At 32.5% G+C, this 23,716-nt stretch overlaps 2 protein-coding genes across 4 annotated transcripts in view; one reads left to right on the forward strand and one right to left on the reverse strand.

The window, feature by feature from the left end:
* LOC126902845 (uncharacterized) overlaps window positions 1–23,716 on the forward strand; it is a 207,923-nt gene that overhangs the window by 56,033 nt on the left and 128,174 nt on the right. The gene's annotated exons all lie outside the window — the stretch shown is intronic.
* On the reverse strand, window positions 1,440–20,004 carry LOC126902839 (homeobox protein MOX-2-like). Its single transcript, XM_050680496.1, has 3 exons — window positions 19,080–20,004; window positions 6,722–6,959; window positions 1,440–1,790 (listed from the first exon to the last, which is right to left on the reverse strand). Exons 1-3 carry the CDS (start codon window positions 19,627–19,629, stop codon window positions 1,541–1,543), a joined length of 1,038 nt encoding a protein of 345 aa, XP_050536453.1. The 5' UTR covers window positions 19,630–20,004; the 3' UTR covers window positions 1,440–1,540.

Consider the following 23,716-nt stretch of genomic DNA (forward strand, 5'->3'; position numbering starts at 1 on the left):
TATTAAAAAAATCTATAGTCACGCTGTATATTGCTAAATTATGTTCACACAAAGTACTTAGTCACGCTTAATAATTTAGTCAAAACACCTATGGAAAAAAAAATTATCACTATAATAATCATTAGTATTATAGTTATTTTTAAATTATTTGTAAACTTGGTATTCTATTTGATACGTACTAAAATTTATTCATCCTAATAGAACTAAATTATTATATTAACTATATTGGATTTAATAAGATGAAAATGATAATGTACAGCAAAACGTGACTAAAAAAAAATTATTTAAAATAATTTAACCAAAGTATTATTTTCTCTTCAACAATATTTTAACAGATAATATTTAAAATTTTCTTTATTTATTATAGTGTTAAAATTTTATTATCCATCAAGTATTCTTTTACAAAAACTTGGGGTTTTATTTTATATTATAAAAAAAATCTTCTCATGACACAAATTCCTATATTTAATCATGCCATTAAATGGCATTTTTAAAATTTTTTATTTTTCATTTTAAAATTTGATTTATAATTTCTTTAATTTGTTTATATCACTAAATAAGTTACTAAAAATTGTCTACATAATTCACACATTCTGAAAATTTTGAATTTTCGTAATAATGATCCTTGGTATTCTTTTAGCATAGCAAGTGCATACAAAATATCGTCTTTTATAGTAATTTAATTTTCAAAAAGAACTAAAGTGGAAATAGATAATCTTTGATAAATATTAAATGCAGTTATATTTTAACAAAGCGGTTGTTTTTATTTTCATTATGCATAAAATAAATGATGTTACTAAAAATTATGAAAATTATCATATTGAAAACAAAATTACAAATGGCTACTATTTGGTCATAACAGCAGCTAATAGTTTTAACATTGCACACACGATTATGTCTTAATATATAATTACATTAACACTATATTATTACATTCTATAATTAAAGTATTGTTATATATACAAGAATAATTATTTACAAACACGTTATACTCTTTTATTAATAATCTATCTGTACACATAATAAATACATTTATAATTTATGTTACTGCTTAAATCAACACTCAATTTAACATTAAAAAAGATATAATAGTAAAATGGACTCTGAGCTATGCCTGTATATTTTTACACTATGTTATTAATCGTAGTAGGTATTCGTGATAAAAAGTGGATAAATTGTTCATTTAACGATATTCAACATTTGGGTCACGGCATTATGTACACAGAGAAAGGAGGTGTAATAAAAAAAACAGACACCTTCATTCGCCAATACGTCACTACCACATACCGCGAATAACATAAAAAAATGATATAGCGTTCATGAATATTAAACAAAGCGTATAGTTGAACATTTGTCTTACGTGCTATATAAATAACACATTACTCAGACGTACTTTCACTTAACTCAAAGAGTCAATTATCCAACTGGTGAANCGTGCTATACAAATAACACATTACTCAGACGTACTTTCACTTAACTCAAAGAGTCAATTATCCAACTGGTGAATAATGGTAGCAACGGTGTTAATGACTGCGATCGATTAGCACATGGGTGAAGCGACAGGAGGTTGAGATAACGAGAAATGTCCTGGCGTTGGTTGAGGTGCTTGTACCAACGTAGGGCCGCCAACCGAGACGCTTCCACTTCCGGGTGACATGGCAGTTGGTGACCACGCTTGTAACCCTTGCAAGGCGCCCAGCCGAACACCACCATCACGGTCGTCCATCATTGACTGCATCATTTTGGTAGCCATTTGACGTTGAGCTTCTCTTTCTTCCATCATGTGCCTTCTGTTAAGAAAAATATAAACATACTTCGATAAATAGGAAGTGGTAAAAACGCTATCGATAGCGACAGCCAGAGATGATATTTATTTCATCAAAAAAGTATTTCTAATATACGCAAAACTATTTGTTCGTTTTAGATAAACTTAATGAAGCAGTATAAATATGACAGTATATTATAATATAATACCGTTTGTTATTACAGAGCACTTATTTTTATTTGATTATTTTTTAATTCGTACAATATTCTACTATACAGACTCTACGTGCACAGTTAAATTAAACGTGTCTATTATAAACTCATTTAATATTCAATAAAATTCCATTTAGTAATTATTTTAACTCTGTGCGCATTGTCCAATATGTTTCATCTCCCTCAACGACACAATATAAACCGCTCCTGAAGCAAAACGTTATTTTTATTTTTCGTTATATTAATTTGGAACAAAATCATTGCGAATTATTCGTAATTCTCAAAATATGTTTAATATAATGTGTTAATAATAATATTAACACGTTCGAAAAATGGCATATGAAGATTGACTTATGCAAAATGAATGCATATGCCTTAACGTTACAAAAATAATATTTAAAATACTCTAATAACCACAATAAGGTACTAAAATATTTCAAATGTATTTGCCCCTAACAAGCGTATTACGTGAACAATGGTCGCCGGTTAATGGGCGTAACGAGGCTATTGCACGAAATGATATTTTGTATTGGTAGCTTTGGTCTTGAGCTCGTAAAACGGTTCACGTTAAAGTTGACAGTTTAAAAGCCGCTTTGAATAATTTAGATGTTTTTAAAACGTTAAAGCGGATTTCTGTGTGTGTGGACACTTTGCTACCCTCCTTCGACCTTTTATTTATATAAATATTCGCCAAAAGTGAAAACGCGTCCCATCAATTATTAATCGTCTGTTGCCCGACCACCGCGGCCTGTTTTTATAATACTTCAAGTAACACAATATAAGTCAATACACGATGCAACAGAACACGCATGTGATAAAACTATTTAAAAATATATTAAAGCAGAATACAAACGTTCTTTTAGTCGTTGATGTTTTAGTATATTGGTAGTCATTATGTTATAAGATCTAAACAAAATATAACTAGAATAATGTCTGTATGAAAAAAATGATTATACAGAATAAAAAAAATATGTTTCTGAAAAGCTTTTATTTATATTGTAAACGTGATATATATATATACAGAGTGATCGGTTTAGTGTAAGCCATTCGATTACTACCAAAGAAAATACAGTATTGAAAAAAAATTGTCTTTTTTTAGTTTCGATGCGAAGCTGAGAAGGTCTTTATTTTACTATTATGTGTTTTTTTTTTGTGTGTGTCTGTCGCCACTTTTTCTTAGCTCTCATCCGACCGATTTTTTTCAACGAGGCGTCAAAATATCACAAATTGTTTCTAGTTGAAGACATTGCACTTAAACAATTTCCCTCGTTGTTTGTAAATGGAGAAAATACCCAAAAAATTACAATTTTTAAAATCGGTAAATTTCGACATTTTTTCTTAAAACTGTCATAAATTTTTGAAAAATAAAATTTCTGTTTTATCAAAACTATTAAAACAAAATTCCATGTTCAAAATTTGAAATAAATAGCGCCGTCAAATTAAACACAAGAGTCGAATTGTTAGTTCATTTTAATATGTATACGTGTATTGTAAAATTAATACAAATATCACATTATGCTAATTTTTTTTTTTTTTAATTTTAAATTATCGTATGATAACTGCCAACGCAACAGAGAAGATATGTTTAAAACCCATAAAATAATATCCCAATGAGTAAAAAAATGCATTTTTATTTATAATTGCTACAAGTTATGTGCATAAAATTTTAAGTGGGTTGCAGCAGTCTCAGTATTGAAAAATACTGAAATGAAAAATTATTCTATAATAATCAAACTAAATAACAGTTTTAACTATAAATAATAAACATTACTGACAGGTACAAAAAATAAATATAATTGTAAAAATTAACAATTTGTTTAATTCATTTCGAAACAAACTATATCATATGACCTCTGTGCAGCATTTATGTAAACACACCACGTGGTATCCACTCTATCGAGACTAGTTTATTTCAATTCTATGTACAGTTTTACATTTTTTAAGTAGGTATTAATCGCTTTAAATACAATATTCTATTTTCTTTATTGAGTTCTCGGAATACTATCAAAATTAATTACCTCTAAATACGTCTCAGTTTTAACTGTATTGTATAAAGTCTGTCAACCTCTTATTTTTAAATTAATAATCCTTATTATATATTTATAACCGTAGCTGATGTAATAGGTATACGAGTATTAGTCGTACAAGTCTGGGCTAATACCCCAGTTCTGTTAGTGTCCTTTTTTAATCTGTCATTGTCCTCTAAGTAAATATCTGACACCGTTACTCCAATGAAATAGCCGTCTGATTTTTGTCGCTTCGTGTGGCGCCGTCAGCGCTTATCGCGCACCGTGTCTCGACAGCCCTTCAGCACTTCCACGGAACAGGTCTCTTCCCGTCTGCCACACCATTAGTCAGTCGGTCTTTCGGTATAGCAGTTTCAAACGGTCCGTTCGAGCCCGTTTGATTTGAATAAAGTAAAGAGATCGATCACCGTGGGCCAGTGGAAAAAATTTCAACGATAATCGTTTTCTTGTGGCGTACATAAAATGGTTTTACAATTACAACGTTAATAAAAATTAAGGCGGGGGAGGTGTACAAAACACGTCCTATTGTCCGCGTGTTCGTGAACATTAAACGGACCGGCGGCAGTAGTAGAAAATGTACACACACCAAATAGTAATGATACGACGGCGATTTATAAGGTATACAGACGTACATTACATACGTGTTTACTTAAGTGACCGTTGTGTGTGTGTGTGTGTGTGTATTGGTACATACATATAAGTGGTAGTAACTAATAGGGTACACACGTCGGGTGGCGGCGACGGCAACTGGTCCGTCGGTGTTTTATCTGCGCCGCTGGGGGCGCCACCGATTACATGGAATATGCATTAACCGTCCAACGGAACACGTGTAATTAAAAACTAAATACAAACATCGTAGCTAAAAAAAATACGTGTTGTATTAAAACCACTTAATAGCGTACGGTCCGAAAAGGTGACAGGAATTTTAAAAGCTTCTAATGGACTTTGTTTTTTTTTTCTCGAACTGCTCCCACTTTTTATTGCGTTTTTGTCGTCTGAATTCAATATTATTATTATTATTATTATTATTGCTGTTATTTGTATATATTATTATAATATTCATTACTACGAGTTTTGTCAGTCTTTGAAGTACCGCAACTCACCACAACGATTTGTCGTTTTTATACACAAATTGTATGTATAATGTACACCGTATTGCTATTTTATGCGTTTAAATAACTGTCCAACGTTCAATAAAAGTATAATTAAGTGTAATTCCGAACCAATAACATTCTCGCAATTTGATTATCAATGTCATTAAAACGTTTTTTCGTTATTGATTCTATTAGTATTTATAAAATCTCTGCATATTTCCATAAAAATTTTTGAAAAAACGTAGGCACGTTTTATTGACTTATTGTGTATGTTATAACAATATAGTGAACATTGTGTATGTTTACTTTAGTAGTTAACCCTCAGTTTTATAACGTTATTGTTTGGGGCCACACAACCGACACGATAACAACATAAGGTCTAACGAGTCAATTTCATGCGCAAGGGGTGAAAACATGAAATGAATCAAAAACAATTCGATAATAGTGAAACGTTTCAATTGCCATATTGTTATTAAAAAAATGGTACATTACATCGACGATAGACAAAAGGGGTGATACATATGTCATTTGTATGTTCATTTTTTACAGTCTATAACAAGTGTAAAAATTACCAACACGGATAAGTCCGTTGAATAATATAACAGCTTCGCGTTTATAGAAATTATAAGCAAAATAATAAGCTGATTAAATTATAAAAAACGATACATATTCAATTAAATGAAGAAATAAAATAGAGTTATAGCTTTTTCTGCTTCGTCTATAAATCTTATGCGAAGATTGTATAACTTAGTGTCACACAATGTAAATAATTAATTCGAAACGTAAATAACAAAAATTATCATTAGTTTCCATATTGAAAATTGGATGCATGGTAAATATGTTTTTTATAGTATTTTTATCTTATTTATAATGAATTTGAAGGAATTTTTGATGACTGAATGACGAAAATAAGACGATAACGAAGATGAATGTTGTTAATACTTAACGCGATATGATAATGCGATACAAGTTGGAAACAGACAAAACCATCAAAAATAATTTTAACGTACAGATATCTAACAATATTTATCAATGCAAATCGCAGTTAATACTTTAATTCTAAAACTTGTTTTTTGAAGATTAATAGAACTTGTCATGCAAAACGAACGAAGATATATGTCATCACAATTAGCGAGTGTTACCGAATGTATTGACAAAGACTAAATGAATTAAAATTTGAACTGTGTTTTCAGACTATAGAAATACAAGCGAGTGAAATATTATTTGATAAATAATTTAACGTAGAATATTTTTGAGAATTGAATTGATTTTTAACACAAGTGAATGAGTCAACACGTACACACGGCGTAATTTCTATTACTCTTTAATTATTGTGGACCGTTAATATGAGTTTGTTTTTTGCTATACATTGTTAACTTGTAAGATACCTACTACTATTACATATAAATAAATAAATTATTATTACAAATTACGATTGCGTGTAATAACAACGTCAATTAGTTTGGCATTTATAACAAGTAGTCATAGAAATTAATCGCGTCAAAGGTTAATTGTCTTAGCTGACTATAAATGTCTGGAAAGTGTGTTTGAAACAGCAGCTTAACTCTAATATTAATAATAATTTAGTTTACACGAGTAAATGATGTTGCGATGATATCTTACCTCCATTTGGTGCGCCTATTTTGAAACCATGTTTTGACTTGGGCGTCGGTCATTTTTAAAGATTTAGCGAGTGCCGCCCGATCCACAGACGACAAGTACCTGTGCTTGTTGAACTTTTCTTCCAATTGAGAAATTTGACTACGAGTGAACGACGTCCTGGGCTTTTTCCGTTTGGGAGGAGTTCTATTCTGATATGGATGTCCTATGCGACGGGTACCGAGTAAGCCACCAGCACAACCTGTGAAAAATAAAACAATGAAAACTATAATTTTTGACCGATATCGTTTAACATTTTATTGAATTGAGTGTCTAAAAATAGAAAATTCAATGATATAAATATTAAGCTCAACGAAAACGAATTTTATTTTTATTTTACAAACAAGTCGATAATCATTTAAAACAGATGGTGTTTTTTTTTTTAATATACATTCTACAGCGATGTATTACACCAATATGTGACTTGTATAAACTCCCAGTAAAATGAATGACTTAAAGCGGTACGCGTCAGCTAACCAGCGATATCAAAGGAAATCGCGTCATCCCCTGACTTGTGCAACTTAGCAAAGTTATGTGACATATTTTAATCTCGTAAAACGCTCTCTTTATTTTTTTCTCTTGAATTTTTCGATTTTTCATTTATAACGTAATTTTAAACTTGATAAATTACCCAAGTTTTGCGTTCGCTATATGTAAAGAATATTTACAACATGAGGACGAAATAAAGAGGGGAAGCCGCGCGCGAGTAGCTCTTAAAGTTTTCGTTTCTTTAATTTTTTTTTTATCAACAATCCCGCAGAGATTGGCCGTGTAAGATTTTTAGAAAGATAGACAGTCAAGACTTAAAAATTATTCTTTTATAATGTTATGCGATTCATAAAAAATTAATTTTCTACTGTTATAATTGAACTGCAGTGATTTATGTTAGGGACATTGTTAAAGAATAAAAAAATAAACGAATCTGCGTAGATTGTCTTTACAAAAATCATGTTTTTATTAAATTGAATGTGTACCAAAATATAGATTTTGTTAAATAAAATCGAGAATTTTTTAGAGGTGATTGCCGCCTAAACGTGTGGTAAAACACACGGGCACATTTTTATTCTATAAAAATCGAATACATTCAATATCTGATGGGTTTTTTATTACGATCATGGTAGTCGGCTATTGACCACTTGAGAGAGTTCATATTCGCGTTCGACTGTATCATAAAATAAAAACGACCGATTCTCTTACCACAAATGTTACACGGTAATATTACCGGGAAAAAGTAATATGCGATGATGATAATATCTTCCTGAATGTTATGAATAATATCGTTATAAACGATATTATTCTTAACATTGGCGTTTTAAGTGTGAGAACTTTATGACTGAGGGTTTACCGCATATTGACGTCAAGGGAGGGCACGTGCATGTCGAAGAACGTTGCCGGGTTTTTTAATCCTCTTATAAAAAGCGACGGAGCTTATAATAATATTTAAATAACTCCCGACCGCGCAATGTACCAAATCGTAAAATATCATTTTTTACGTGTCCGCTCAGTGTAACGTCATACGCGCAACCCTCCGCCGCAAAGTTCTAACCTTTTTGGCCCGTTTACGATTTATGCATACAGAACACATACGCGGCCCGTTTCATAAATTCTCCCACTTTATTTCGTATGCTTCGTACTCTGGCGGTGGTTTTTATTAGTTGCCGTACAATTTATACCGTTGGCTCGCTTCAATAACGCCAGGGGCATGCACACAACGCGTATGATATGATCCGGTGGATGAGACCGAGTGTGCGTGTGTGTGTGCGTTTGTTGCTTTTTTAACGCGTTGGTGTATAGCCGATGGTTAGGGCGGAGCGTCAGTAACAAGACCGTGCAACGATTTCCGACGTATACCTCAGGCAGCCGAGGGGCGGACTGATCCCGCCTCGGCATAACTGGGCTGGGTGAAGGGATAGAGTGTGTGTGATAGAACATAAAATACGCGTTTAACTCAATAGAAAGGCAGGACGCAAAATACTTAATGCATTACTTGGTTGAACTATGTGTAATACAACTTGCAATCAGATTATTTAAACTGAAAATAAATTAATCTACGGGATACAAGTTTATGTACAGTAAACTTGACACCACGGGTTTTACTTTCAAAATGTTTTTCTGGTGTAATCATTTAGAGAGTAATTTAATATTTATCTACGTGTGTCCATAACTGCCCACGTTCATAGGTCGTTTCATAGAGATTGATATAATTTTTCAACTTTCTACCTAGTTAAATGTTAAAGTTTTTATAAATCTTACAATAGCACTGATATGAATGAATACATTAATAAAAAATGTAAATTAAATCAGTAAAAGTTTAATGGCAAACATTCATTAGAACGAGGCGGCCTACATAATTTTGGATTGTTTTTTTTTAATACATTAAATCCTCAGGTAGAATTACTGTAACAACGTAATATCAGCTGCATCATAAAAGTGTATGGGTAAATATTTGTAGTAATTATTACGAGTACACATAATGTACTTAGAACTGCTCTTTTAATATCATGTTTAAAATGTACTGCCCTATTCGAAAAAACTTAAAAGANTCATGTTTAAAATGTACTGTCCTATTCGAAAAAACTTAAAAGACACTTTATAAGTGCATTACACCCTTGGGCTTAGATATTATATGACTACGAGCAATCATCGTAAAAATCTTGTCTCGGATACCTACACAATGCACGCACGACCCCTTTAAGTACGCATGCCCCGTNGACACTTTATAAGTGCATTACACCCTTGGGCTTAGATATTATATGACTACGAGCAATCATCGTAAAAATCTTGTCTCGGATACATACACAATGCACGCACGACCCCTTTAAGTACGCATGCCCCTGGGGGGGGGTTGTATCGTAAACTAAAGGTCTGATTGTTAACGGTATGGTAGATTTTAAGTGGAAAAGTGTCGTTAAGCTAATAGTTTGGGTACCACAATGGCGTACGACTCGCGTGATAAGCCACAAACTATAGGAAAGTTCAATCCCCGCCAGTCTGGTAATTGGTTGGTAACGTAAAATGTAAACATAAAATAAATTTTAACTCTGTAACAATCTGCTCGCACGGGCCCGCAACATACACTAACCTTAATGGTCTACCACAACACGGTGTACGATATCAAGTCGATAACTATGCGGCCGTTTCTTATTCTCTTAATCACATCGTGTAACTGAGCATCGGATTGCTTTTCGACCGTTAAAAATGGTATAACGGCCAAATGAAACGCTGTTGCTCTTTAGTTCTCTTGTTCTGCCAACTTTCCAACCCAACCGCCCTCCTTTTAATTAGGGTGCTTGCGTGAAACTTGCATAGGACATGCGTACATTCGAGGCGGTTTCGCAGGTGGTAAGAATAACATGAAGAACCACTCGAGTGAAGGTTTCACAAATGAGATTTGTTTTAATGGAAAACAAAGGACGAATCGATTATTAAATACGTTTCACTACATTTCACCATCTAGTATATCGTATATATTTTAATAATAATGTATTAAAATATATACAATACACTTGTGTCGACCTCAAAACTTACGATGCAGGTGTAGTAAGCCAATCGACTTAACAGTGTGTCGTCTTAAAAATTATCAAATATTTTCAAGATGAGCGTAACTAGATAGATTATTGAATGACTACGAAAATGAGCACGATTTATATTATGATTTTTTATTCGTAAGATCGTGGTGCACGACTGTGTCATGCCATGCCGATAATGCCATGGCTGCTCTATCATTACAGTCAATTGTAGTACATAATTTCGTGGTTTGTGCGTTTGTAATACACCAAATGAAACAACGATCCATAGAACAGTCAAACTAAAAGTAATGAGGTAGGTAGGTATTTTACCGAAACTATTTATTTGTTATATTTACTGTACGAGCATTGCTTTGAATTTATGAGTAATGTATTATTTCCTCGACTAACGTATAATTTAGAAATGTCAACGTACACCAACCAACAGGATACTAAACAGAGTCATTGTATCGTACGTTGTGAACTGTAGTTAGATAAATTTTATAAAAAGCATAATTTTGATGATCTGTGATAATATACCGACAAATTTACTTAGTATTCAAACGTAACGATTCGCTAACAAATAAACTGCTTTATTGAATGCGTTCCTACATTACAACGATAAAGTCTAAGAACGGTTTATAATTCAGACGAATCGAGTCGTTAATGGAGCTTATTCACCTCTCGGTATATTTATGTGTAATGTAATTTTGGATTTTGTCGAAATCCATTAAAATTACCAACTAATTATTATACGGGAAAGGGCGAAGTTTCGGTTAGTTTATCCGGCCGACGGAAAGCCTCCAGTCGCGGTGAGGAAAAGGCGGGTCGGCGTGAGCGTCAGACAAAAACAATAGAAAACAGTTGGACGGGCGGGCAAGAGATGCGCTGGTAATCGAATTAGCGAGTTTACTTGTATCTAAGTAGGAGTGATACGCTTATATTTAGATAATGTTGGCAAGTGGCGGACGCGGTGCGGTCGTCGGGAAAGCGTTTGCGTGTGTCCTGCCACAGAACCGACGGGCTGCCGTCAAATCGGTTCGGAAATTGTGCCGGTAACAAATTAACTTCCGTCGAGAACGCAACAGCATCGAGTGGCCCAATCTAGGGGGTGCCAGAAGTGGAAGCATCTCGTGATTAATTATTCCATCGTTAAACGGATTATTCCGAGAAACGCCCCGTGACTACCAATTGTCGATCGAGAAGCTTTGCTTAATAAAAATCACGCTGTTAATTAGATTCGAACAATTAAATGGTCTGGCTGTGGCGTGCCAAAAAATTAACACATCTCGCTCCCACTCGACTGTTTCGTCCCGTCTTCGTTCTATACTTTTTAGCAATCTCCAAGTCATGCCCATTACCACAAAAACTACACATCACGCGATCGGTTTACGATTATAGCTATTAATTGAACCCGTTCAAGTAACAGTTTATCTATGAAATTTACTACATTAATGTACTTCATCAAAAACCTGAAGAAAAATTAAACACAAATTATAATTTTATGAAATTAATTCATGGCCCAGTTATTAGAGTATAACTGGACTGAAAAATAAATTTATTTATTAATTAATATGCGTTTCTGGTTATTTTTCGATACTTTTCATGATTGAACAACATGATTTGTTTAAAAAAATGAAATACTTAATTTCAAAAAAAAAAGCTTATTAATTATTAGTTTTAGGTATTTACATGAAAAACTCATTAATTAAACCTCAATAAAATAAAATCTTATGAAGTTTTATTCTACTTTGTGATAACATAAATATGTATACGAATGTAAATTCATTTTTTAAATTTAAAACGATAGTTTTATCATCTTTCGTACAATTAATATAAACGAGTATGTTTTTTTTTTTTTAATTAAAACAATAAATATTTAAATTGAATTATTCGCAATAAACTTAGTACATTGAGTAATTAAATTAAAAACGAGAAAATAACTCCCGATGATTGGCCGAGAGCTTTTATAATTTTTTCTGATTTCGTTCTCGCGTAAACGAAGAAAAATTATATAATTCTTTTGATTGGCTGTTAATACTCATTAGCTACTTAAAACTTTAAATTAAAATACAATAAATGCAAAAACTATTGATGGCAAATTAAATAAAAATATAATAAATGAACTAACGGAAATCATGGAAGATCTCAAAATAAATAATTCATTTGCCGTAAATGACTGCGCCGCTGGCTCTTGAAGTGATATCTTCTTCATTCAATCAATTAATTAAAAACGTTTCGGACACACTGTTTTCTCGATGAATATTTATAAACTCACGTACTAACAGATAGATACAGTTGTGCTTCAACAACGTGACTCTTTTGTTTTCGCTATCGTTATAATGGACTATTACGTTTTAAAAGTAATTAAACAATAAATTTATGTGTTGACAAACTTCTAGTGTGCACACGCAGTGACAGGATAAATTAAATAATACAGCGAGTTCGAATCCTCTCAATTATCTTTTCCCCGTTTTCATTATATTGCGCGTTTTTAGTCAAGTTAATAACAAAAAAAAAAAACATCTTTTTANTTAAACAATAAATTTATGTGTTGACAAACTTCTAGTGTGCACACGCAGTGACAGGATAAATTAAATAATACAGCGAGTTCGAACCCTCTCAATTATCTTTTCCCCGTTTTCATTATATTACGCGTTTTTAGTCAAGTTAATAACAAAAAAAAAAACATCTTTTTATGGCGCCACAAATACATGATACGTTTTGATCTCCTATTCATAACCATTACCAACACCTGAAATTCTATTAAAATATGTTCTTCGACGGTGTAATTTGACCGCAGCTCATCGCGGCGACACGATAAGGTCCTTTCACTCCAACATACGTTTATATTATCTACTTGTCAGCGTTATTTAGTTTACAATTATATGAAATAGTTTTTGAATTATAGATACCAAGTATTTTATTTTGCGTGATCGCGTGCGGACACAAACCCCAATTTATCCCTAAGGGTTTTCTTATAAAATGTATACAGGATATACTTATGCCGTGTACTTATTGCAGAGCAGCCCTCACGCTATATAATTTCCAGGAACGACCTATAGATGTATAAAAAGATGCCTATCGCTGTTTTCACCATATCCGATTTCTATGATGGGCTCGAATATATATTTTACAATCCAAAAACTATATAAAAAATAGATTTTTAAAAATTTTATTGTTTTGTATACGCGTTATAAGTACGACTAATTATCATCGCGCTTTTTGATTTGATACAACGGTCTGAACATTTATTACGTAGCAACAGAGTTTATGCAGAATAGGCTCGTTAATCAAGTTCCAGATGGGTTTAAAAAATCATTAGTTACGTTTACCGTCAAAATAGCTTGTCAGTCGAGACTTTCACACGGTGATGGATGGCACAATGTATCTAAACGGCCAACATAAACGTTAAAGCTCGTCTAGCGATTCGATTTTTTTGCCTTTATTTAGCAAGTTATTAAGTTTCTCGTCTTAAGTGTTTCGGTAAATACGTTCTTACTTTTAATAGGCTATTATACGCTCCTCCGAGACCACCGGGTGTTTTATAAAACGCTAATTTATAAATTCAAACGTTTTTTCGCACCTCCTTAATGTAATTGCTCGCTGAAAAAACCGCTTGTACGCCCCGTCCATTAAACAGTTAGAGAGTATAATTTAACGTCACCCGTTATGAAAGTCCCACACCGGGTTATAAATCGTCATGGCCTTGGGTTAAATATTCCAATCCGAATTTCAAACTGCAAAACAAAACTCATAATTATTATTTCAGGTCGGTTACAGTGGTCCCAAGCGGCAAAGTTCGATCGTTCCGGTTATTGTTAACAGTATCGCCGTGTAAATCAAACTAACGGCCAATCGGTAATTGAACAGTAAAATGTCATACGATCGCCGGCGTCACACGTATACGCAATGTTTTTTTACTGTATTGCACAACATTAATGTATAATAGTTATTATCGCGTTGGCAGTTTGCACAAAAAACAGCGCACGGAAACACATCAATAATTATTGAGGTACGCCAACTGTGCGTAATTTTTGATATATTGCGGTGTGTGTGATTACAATATTACATAAATACTTCAGTGGATAGGTCGGTAGATTCGGCGGGTCACGTGTAAAAATTTAATGAGTTCGCCGATGATGTTATTTCGAGCGGCAGTTCGGGTAATATAATGGCATTTGAAGTTTGGGGGCTGAGACGAGCAATCCATTTTAACGTTAAACATACACGCGGTTTCAATTAAGGGCGACGAGGGAGTGCCACGGCGATGTGTACGCGGCAAACTCATTGTTGAAGATCCATCTTAATCTCGTGATGGGAAAAGAGGGGAGGGGTTGTGTGTACCGAAAAAAGCATCCGCCGCTACTTTGTTTCAACTTTGCTTATTTCGACGTCGTCATTTGTCGGTTCATTGTGAGCTATTATTTTCACTTTTACGGGGTGCAAAAGAGTGGTGCCTCCACCGCGCGCAAAGCCCTCGCAATGAATATTTGACTAAGTACATCACATTTAAAATAACTATGACACGGTTATGATGCTAGAACTTTCATTTTATAACGGGCCTTAAGCATCATCCTGTTAAAATGAAAAGGTGGATGGAATAAAGTCTACAAATAACGAGCAACTCAGCTGTCCAAGTCGTTCGTTATGTATACGACAACATTAATTTTATAGATTGCGATATCTATTATAGTGCGCGATTCAAGTCATATATTGTTAAGACAGGTGCCTCATCTAATTATACAAAATTTTAATTGGCCATCAGGTAAAATATTCGTGTGAGTAATTTTTCGATAGACTTAATAACGAAAATTTCATGGATGTTTTATGTGAATGCAACACAATAATTGCTTCAGTAACGTTTTACCATACAAATTATACTAAACCCTTTTGTGTGTTACTTCAACCTGTTTACCGGTCAGATGTTTAGTCGGTGAAAAATGAATAATTGTGATGTAAATAAATAAATTGTGATTACAATTAAAATCGGCAGAGTTGCGCGCATACATGACAATATACGAATATTTGAGAATTTACATTGTTTTTGTATAAAAATAATGGAAATGAAAATTACTCGAACCGTTGATTGCATGTACCGAACTGTTGTCATCTGACAATTAAAAAACAAAACAAATTTGTACACCGGAAACAGCAATTTTTTTGATAGTCATATTTGTTTTAATGAAATAACAACTTTATCGAAAAAAAATTCGTACAAAAACATTTTAACTGTAAATTGGTAAGTGTCGATATTCGTTTAAAATCGTACTACTGGTCGAGTTTCCGTAAATATACCCGTGTATTATAATGTGGACGTAAAATTTGTGGGGGTCCAACCTCATATAGATTTCAAAGTGCCAAAACGATATGGCGAAAGAAACGGTTATTTTTGGGGAAGTGAAGTTGATGGGTGAGATAGGAACAGTGAGTTTGACAGGTTTATGGACTTTCATGGCACCGTCGGCATAACAAGCCGGAACGACCATTACCATCAGCTGACCAATAAAGCAAAAATGTCCGTTTGTTTATTCTCAGCGCGTTTTCGCAGTTGTTTTTTGGACATATATTATGTCGGTTATTTAGCAGCTGCCGGATTTTATTCGTTACCTATCACTTCACGAGTTTGTGCTTTACGATACCCGACTCGCGCATTGCGGTTAATATAAACCATAGACGTTGTTTTTCATGGCCATAACGCGGTAACGTGCGAAAACGTTGTCTATCCATATAAAAAATACAACTTTTTGCGCTTCTTAAAATTTATAGCAGTCGTTGCGTTTCAAATAAGTCATCAACGCTTTTGAGTTGAGATTAGATAGTTAGACTGCGCTTGCTAGCTGAATACTCTTCGGAGGAGCTGAAATTTTAACTAGTAAATAATTGAACAATTTGTAACCGAAAGTACACAAAAAGCAATTGAACTATTTATTTTGGATAATTCGATCATGTTGACACGCACCTTAGATATTTCGGTGTTAATTTGTATACACAAAGAACTTTATGAACATACACTGGAAATCTGAGTATTTTAATCGGCATTACATGCGCAACGGCTTATTTGAATGGTAATTTCCTGTAGAGTCAATCTCAGTTATTGTAGGTGTGTTTATATTTTTTACCGTCGGAATCACTGGTCTTAAAACTAACCGCGTTTGAATGGAGTCGGTAGAACTGTGTAGTAGAGTAATTTCGGCATGAATGAAGAAATCGTGTTTGCTTGACACAATTATATCGTTATAAACGCAGTGTTGTGAGAAAATTGAAGGTCTTGTCTTTAACAGCCTATCGTGTAATTACGTTAGCTTCCGAAAATCTCGGGTTGATTGGACAAAAGAAAATTATCGGGTACCTAAGGGATAATATTTGTTTCCTTAAAACTACATCCGATTCTGGAGTCGGTAATAGTACAGCTCCGTGTGGTACGTCTGCGGTGTGTACGGTCTGTTGTGTGCGGTAGGCCTTTTCGTTTGAGTATATTACAGAATCGTCATATTATTACGCTTGAGGATGTTGTAATCTGTCGGATGTCGAAGTAACGCTGCCTTGTAATTAGGATAGGTCTTGTAATACAATACATATAACGTGTACATGGGTGTAAAGGAGGTTACACGTGTAACAGACGGGCCATTCGGAATGTTGTGCCAGGGTAACTCCGGTAGCCGAGAACACGCGATAGAACCCCTGGGCGTTTTTCAGTCCGTTTTTTTACATCCGAGTTTCAAACAAAAACTGAAATCAAATAGTATTGTTTCATGTATGCCGCCACACGTTTGTAAACCGATCGATGTAAAATGGTTTTCGTTTGGTTTTATTTTTATGGAAAAAATAACAAATTTGAAATTGGTAATCGTAATAATATTTTCTCTTCCTTAATCGTTATAAAAACGAGTCGAGTAAATTTTCAAATAAGAATTAAATTAAACTTTCAGTTAGTTCGTACCTGATTATTGTAGTAAACTCACAGATTAATTATTAATTGATTATCAGTTAATCGAGTTAACCAGTTAAATTATTAGTCTTTGACATTTAATCAATTTAGTCGAATATGTTGTTATTCACAACTTTTCAACGTATTCAGTTGCTAATTATATACGACAATATTATTTTAATGTCTATCTATCTATAATAGTCTAGACCGTTTCCAAAATTGTAATACCCAATACTCATAATTACTATTTTAATAGTAATAATTAGTGAACGTTTTGGAAATTATTATAACATGTTAGCTCAACTACTCACTTTTTTAATACTTTGCGTTCAAAATGATAAGTTCTTTATATATATTTATAATATTCTGTAATTATTGATTGTATGTATATATAAAAATTCCGGTCGAGTAATCGACAAATTTACATATAAATAATATAATAGGCAACGCGTAAATGGGAAACGGTCGTCCGTGTTATTTTTTAGTTATCCAAGTAGGTTTTTAAATTTTAATTGCTTGTAATTACGCTTCATTTTTATAATTGAAATTGAAGACGTTGCACTTTGTCTTAACCCTTTTAATAAAGCACAAATTAATTCGAGTAAGCCTTGATTAAAACATCAAGTGCTAATTTTTAATGTTTAAACAGTTGTAGAAGTTATTCATAGAAAACGAGTTCTAGTATATCTCTAGAATAATTAGTCACAGTTCTATCATTACAAAACTATCATTAGCTATAATAGTGGCTTGTTACCATTATCTCCCTATAAATAATTGTGCATGTTTATTTTGCAACGTTTGTTTGTGAAAACTAACAAAATGAAATAATTATTTAAAAAAAAAAAATTGAATTAAATATTTGCAGTTTCTAGTCGAATTATTCTTGAATATAATTAGTTTGGTTAAATGATAATTGTGTGTTAGTAGAGTAATTAGAAGTTATAAATATAAATATATTATATAATAGAAGTTAATAAATATTATTTGGAAAATAGAAAGTAAACTTTTTAGTACACGATTATTAGTTAGGATTTAAAAACTTGATTTCTTTTTTAAACTCATTTCAGCCATGAAAATTTTTTTTAATTAAATAATACAACTATAACTTTCATAATGAATAGGGTGACAATTAGTAATGTAAGTATATAAATAACTATAGTAATAATTAGAAGATACATTTAAAGAAAATGACTAATTGTCATTGATTAAGACAACAGTTGAATTGTATTTTAAATAAAATATGATTTTTTTGTAGTTAATAGTTTTTGTTTTTAAGTATCTATCCCCCAATTTTTTTAGAAGAATTCTGAAAAATTCTGTGTGAAAAAAAATATCTATGCGTTATAATAAAAATAGAGTGTTATAAAATATTCTCTTCCGATCCCATACCAATTCTAAGTATTCAATTGCTGATATTTAAAAAATTAATAATACTAAACGCTTGAATGTATAGAGTGATTTTATTAATATTATTTTATATAATTGAACAATTAAGTTGACACTCTTATTAAGTACTAGGGCTAATATTAAAACAATCATCTATAAATTTTTATAAAAATTTATCATTATTCAACAAAAGCATTGGGGTAGTGTTCTTAACAAATTACTTTGTTTGTTATGGTTCTAATAAGGTGACATTGTTTTGTAACCGGAATTTAAAATAATCAAAACAATTCAATTTTTTATAGTATAAATATTAATAAAAATATGACTATGAGTTTTATTATGATATAAAGCATTTAAATTAATAAAAAACGTATGATTGGTTAAGATAATATAACTGTTTCATGAAATAGATTATAAGCCAAAAAAAAAAAAACGATTACAACTAAAAATAAATCCTATTGTTGAGAATATTAAAACACAAATAAAATATTTTTTTTACCTGCTGCTAGTCGATTCTTGTCGGCGGCGAATAGGAAAGCATTGCGTTGCATAAAGGACACTGGGTCTATAGCTGCAGTGGCCCAAGGGGACGGCATAGGGCCCGGGGAGCTGCCATTTGATAAAGGTCTGTGAGCGGGTACCTTGATGACTCCAGCAGCGCCGGTATATTGTAAAAACTTGTCGTCTGGCTTAGCACCTATGAGCTGATGATGTTGGTGTTGCTGGTGAAGATGGTGCAAACCGAATACGGCCGCATGGTGGCCGGCCGCGTACAACGAAGCCAAAGCTTCGGCATGGCCTGAAACCGCAGCTCCAGCCATACTAGTGGCCAAAGACCGTTTGGTAGACGAATCACTGCCACCAGCCCCCAACAAACGGGATATGCCAAACGTCAAGGCGCCCGAAGCTGACGTTGGCGATACGTCGTCTTCGTCCTCTTCGTCCATACACAACTCTTCGTCGGATCCATCGGAATCCACGCGAACGTCGCGATCTTCGTCCGATGTCGTACCATCTTCGACCGAACTACACTTGGTTTCGTCAACCATGACGCAAATGTTTAAAAAATAAAAAAAAACTCTATTCAATACGGTTCACGAGAGTGTTAAGTAATCGGTAGATAAAAGGCTAACGTTTTCCGCGATACGTCACACACGCGAAATCAATCGTGGTACAAGTGAGAGTGATGGATGCGATGCCGTCATCAATCTCGTCATTAGAGTAAAGAAATCTCGGAAGCGCAGTGACTGTGTGCGGATGGGAACGGTGAACGACGGACTGTGAGTGTCGGCAGGCGTGCGCGTGGTCCGGTGACTGGCGAGAGGGTCGGCCGTCCGACGAGCACCGCCTAGGCCGGGTTTCGATTGGTTAATAACCGACGGGAAAATCAGTACGGCGGGGCGCCGTGCGGATATTAAAACCCATTTAACGTTGGCAGCAGTAATATTCCCTTGACTCTTCTCCTCCTCGCGCCATCGCCTCCCTGCCGCCGCCTTCTTACAAAACGCATCCCGTCGCCACCACCGAACGCCGATTTGTTTGTTTGCCGCCTGGTACTTTTTCATTAAAACGAACATCCACCTTATCTGGCCTTGCCGAAAAAAGCCAAGTTAACGTAATCGCCTCTTCGTCGACTATCATCTTCTCTGCGGCCAGCCGTCTTAACTACTCGACCGATTACGTTAATCATCAACTCAAGACCACCGCTACGGTTACTTATTTCACATCTGGCAGTACTATACACAAGCACACCAACAACATTTTATTAATTAAAATTTTTAAGTGACAATTAAAGAACCCAGTTTATAATTGTTTTTCAAGTTTAAACAAATTATTAGGAAAGAAAACAAAAGTTGATAGTTTTGTCTACAGTTTAAGCATAAAAATTATTACAGTTACAAATGTTAAACGAAATTTTCAAAAACATTTTCATTGCATTAACAAAATATTTAGTTTAATCTATTAGCTAGAATTTGGATAGAAAATTACAAAATAAATAAATTTTAACACAATTACTATGACAATTAAATTGTGATTTATTCAAATAAAGTTACACTGTATAGAACTTCAATAAATTAATTAGCTTTATAAATAAATAATTATATTTACATGTATTAAAACTATTTAAATTCACTACCGTAGTATAATTATTATTTTTAATTAAAGTAAACTATTATATTGATAACTGTATTTAAAAATGTCATGCATGGCTAATAGTATCCATATAATTTGAAAAGCTTGTATTGATGTTCATTAATGTTTACAGGTGTAAGTACTGTTTAGCTTGCATTAATGTAAAGTAATAAATTTTATGATTTTCTTTTACATTATTATTATTCAGTATGGCTACATGGTAAAATATGTACACAATTGTAGAGTTAAGGATAACTTTATTACAACTGGATGCGTTTGTTTTGCGGATGTAATTACTCTTTAAGCCCTTATCAAGCATACAAAGTAATTAAATTTAACAAAAGTGAAGTATATATGTATATAACTTCTTTTGTTTTAAATGTTACGCTATCTATTACAATAAAAAACCTTAATTCGGACGTCTAACAGCGATATTACTGATAAAAATAATACATAATTGCATTTTTATGGTGCACCTTTTTTGAAATAAAATATTTTTTTTTAAATCTAAAATACATGAGAGTGATATTCATTCCCCTTAATACTATTTGTGTATATGTTTATCTAATATAACACAACTACAAAATAATATTATAACCTACAATGTACAAGTTTTGAAAACAAGAATTCGATTTTCATTTGTATTTTTGGAATTATTATTAAAATTACCGAATAAAAAAGTAGACACATCTATTATGACGCTGAGTTTATTACAGGCACCGTCAATAATAATTATTTGTGTAATCGAGCAATGACTTTTTAACGGTTGTCATTGGATAGATAAAAATGTATTATCCGGCCGAAATATTATTTAAAATCATATACAGTCTCATATGCGGCCGTGATGTTAAAACATCTATTATGAAACGCTTAGAGAACAATAAAAATAATTGTCTTTGGTAATTTCTACCCTTCCAAATGGTAAAAAACGATTATTATTGTGTGTAATTGAAGGGCTAGCGATCACGTACGGCGAATCGAACTCAGGTTTAATCAAAAATTGTTTAGGTAACTCGCGCAGTCCCATTTGGTTTTTTAAGTATCAGGTTTAAACATGTACTGTAATTTGTTCGAAATCGTTTAACGTAAGAACGATTTCGTTTCCGCGGCTGTATTCCTATTGTATAGCTGTGCAGACCAATTGCCTTGGTGTGCCTTATCTTGAGCTGTTGTACCATCAAAGATGTGGAGGAGACGCTTATTGTGTACGACTATCATGTGTAATGGAAAATGGAAAAGTAGTTCTATATAATAGCCGTAATATACGAGGTCACAGAGCACAGTATAATTCAACTGTAATCGTTGGTTGTTAAAAAATGTTAGATATTTTGAAAGGTTCTCATCATGGCCACAAAGCACACCTAACATTTCGTTTGTGTCGTTTGTCTATTCATTTCAATTGAATTAAGTTATTTCTTGAAAAATATTAATGTTTATTGTTATTAGTGTACTAAAAAAAATATGAAAATCGGAAGGAATTCTCATTCAACTGACTACTACTTATCTGTAATTTAAATTTAAGCATTTTTTCTGGTTCATACTAATTTACCTCGTAAGAAAAATCGAATTGAGCTCGTTAAAATATTATCGATTAGTCTAACTTTGTTCAAATAAATTTCTCATTATTATTACATTTACATGAAAAATGAATAAATTAAATAATTATTGGCCTATTAAATTTTCTGATACAATTTTATATTTTGAAATAATATAAAATTAATTTATATATTTTTTATGAGGAAATATAAATTTGTATTCCCAATAAAGTTTTATGGCTATTTTGTTACAGTAAATTTTATATAATTTAGAGTGTTTGAACTTTTTGAATGTAATATTTTTTTATTTAAGCCATGTTATATATGAGTTATTTATATATAGCACAGATATATTAGTTATTTTATGTAAATTGAATGTCAACTTTTCACTGTTCAAATTAATATTCAGGCCGAAATGTTAAACAAATGGCCATAATAAAAATGTGTTAAATTTAAAGTTAAATGTTTAATGAACTTCACGCTATATCTTCAGTGATGTAAAGTCACAGAAGGAAAAGATTGAAAAACTCTGAAATGAGACGGCATGATATTTTATTAATTAATTTCACACACAAGTAGTATAACTTTCACATAAAGTATCCAGAATTCTTACAAAAATATTACTTTTTTATAGCTATTTGTCAAAATTCTCACTTACATTTATGCATTAAAAACTTCCGCCAATGTGTGTGAAAACTTGAACATTTTTTTTAGCAATGTATTAATGAGAACTCGATAGATTAGTATAATTTATTATGTTTTCATTAATTATTATTGTTATTTATTATTTTTTATATTCTCTTTAAACTCTAATGCTTGTGCCAGACACGACTAGAAAAGCCTATCACCACAGAATCGAATCCGGTGCCTTCGCACCAAGCCACGAAATATATTGAATGAGTTAGATTGGCTACTTAAAAACCGTAAATTATATATATTAGTACTACTAAATTTAGTTCATTTGAATTATCAATAACTTGTTTTTTGAATTTTAAGTTAATAACATTATAATTTTCGATTCGGTTTTTTCAGCACATGATACTCTCAATGGATACTATATTTGCCATAATTATTAAGAATCTATTAACATGGATCAATTGGATTTTAATTTAGTATTTTCTAATAGTATTGATAAATAAAATACGACAGACACACTTTGATGTTCAATACTTGGCTTAAGAAATTTTACATTTTATTTCTAATAACATTTAGACAAATTAATAAAATAAATATAAACCATAAATTATAACGATATCAATATAAAAATTATGAAAATTCTTTGCTTTGTGTAATATCTAGCCAGTTATGTTTAACGTTAGCACTCTAGATGTCATCAGTTTTTGGTGAAATGGATACCTTTGGCTTTGGCGGATTTTTTATAATGTCACTTCACTGTGTGTAACGTTAACTTAGCTTGGAATCAATGAAAACGATAAAATCAAATAATTATATTACGTGTAGGTAGATA

Source organism: Daktulosphaira vitifoliae, unplaced genomic scaffold (assembly GCF_025091365.1).
Source record: "Daktulosphaira vitifoliae isolate Bord-2020 unplaced genomic scaffold, ASM2509136v1 Scaffold_3, whole genome shotgun sequence".
Lineage (NCBI taxonomy): Eukaryota > Metazoa > Arthropoda > Insecta > Hemiptera > Phylloxeridae > Daktulosphaira > Daktulosphaira vitifoliae.

Excerpts from the sequence above, each read along its gene's own strand:
- LOC126902839 (XM_050680496.1), bottom strand. The coding sequence starts at position 19,629 with ATGGTTGACGAAACCAAGTGTAGTTCGGTCGAAGATGGTACGACATCG. Across the intron at positions 6,960-19,079 it reads CAAGAATCGACTAGCAGCAG|GTTGTGCTGGTGGCTTACTC; the intron begins GTAAAAAAAATA and ends TATTTTTCACAG. Across the intron at positions 1,791-6,721 it reads AATAGGCGCACCAAATGGAG|AAGGCACATGATGGAAGAAA; the intron begins GTAAGATATCAT and ends TTTTCTTAACAG.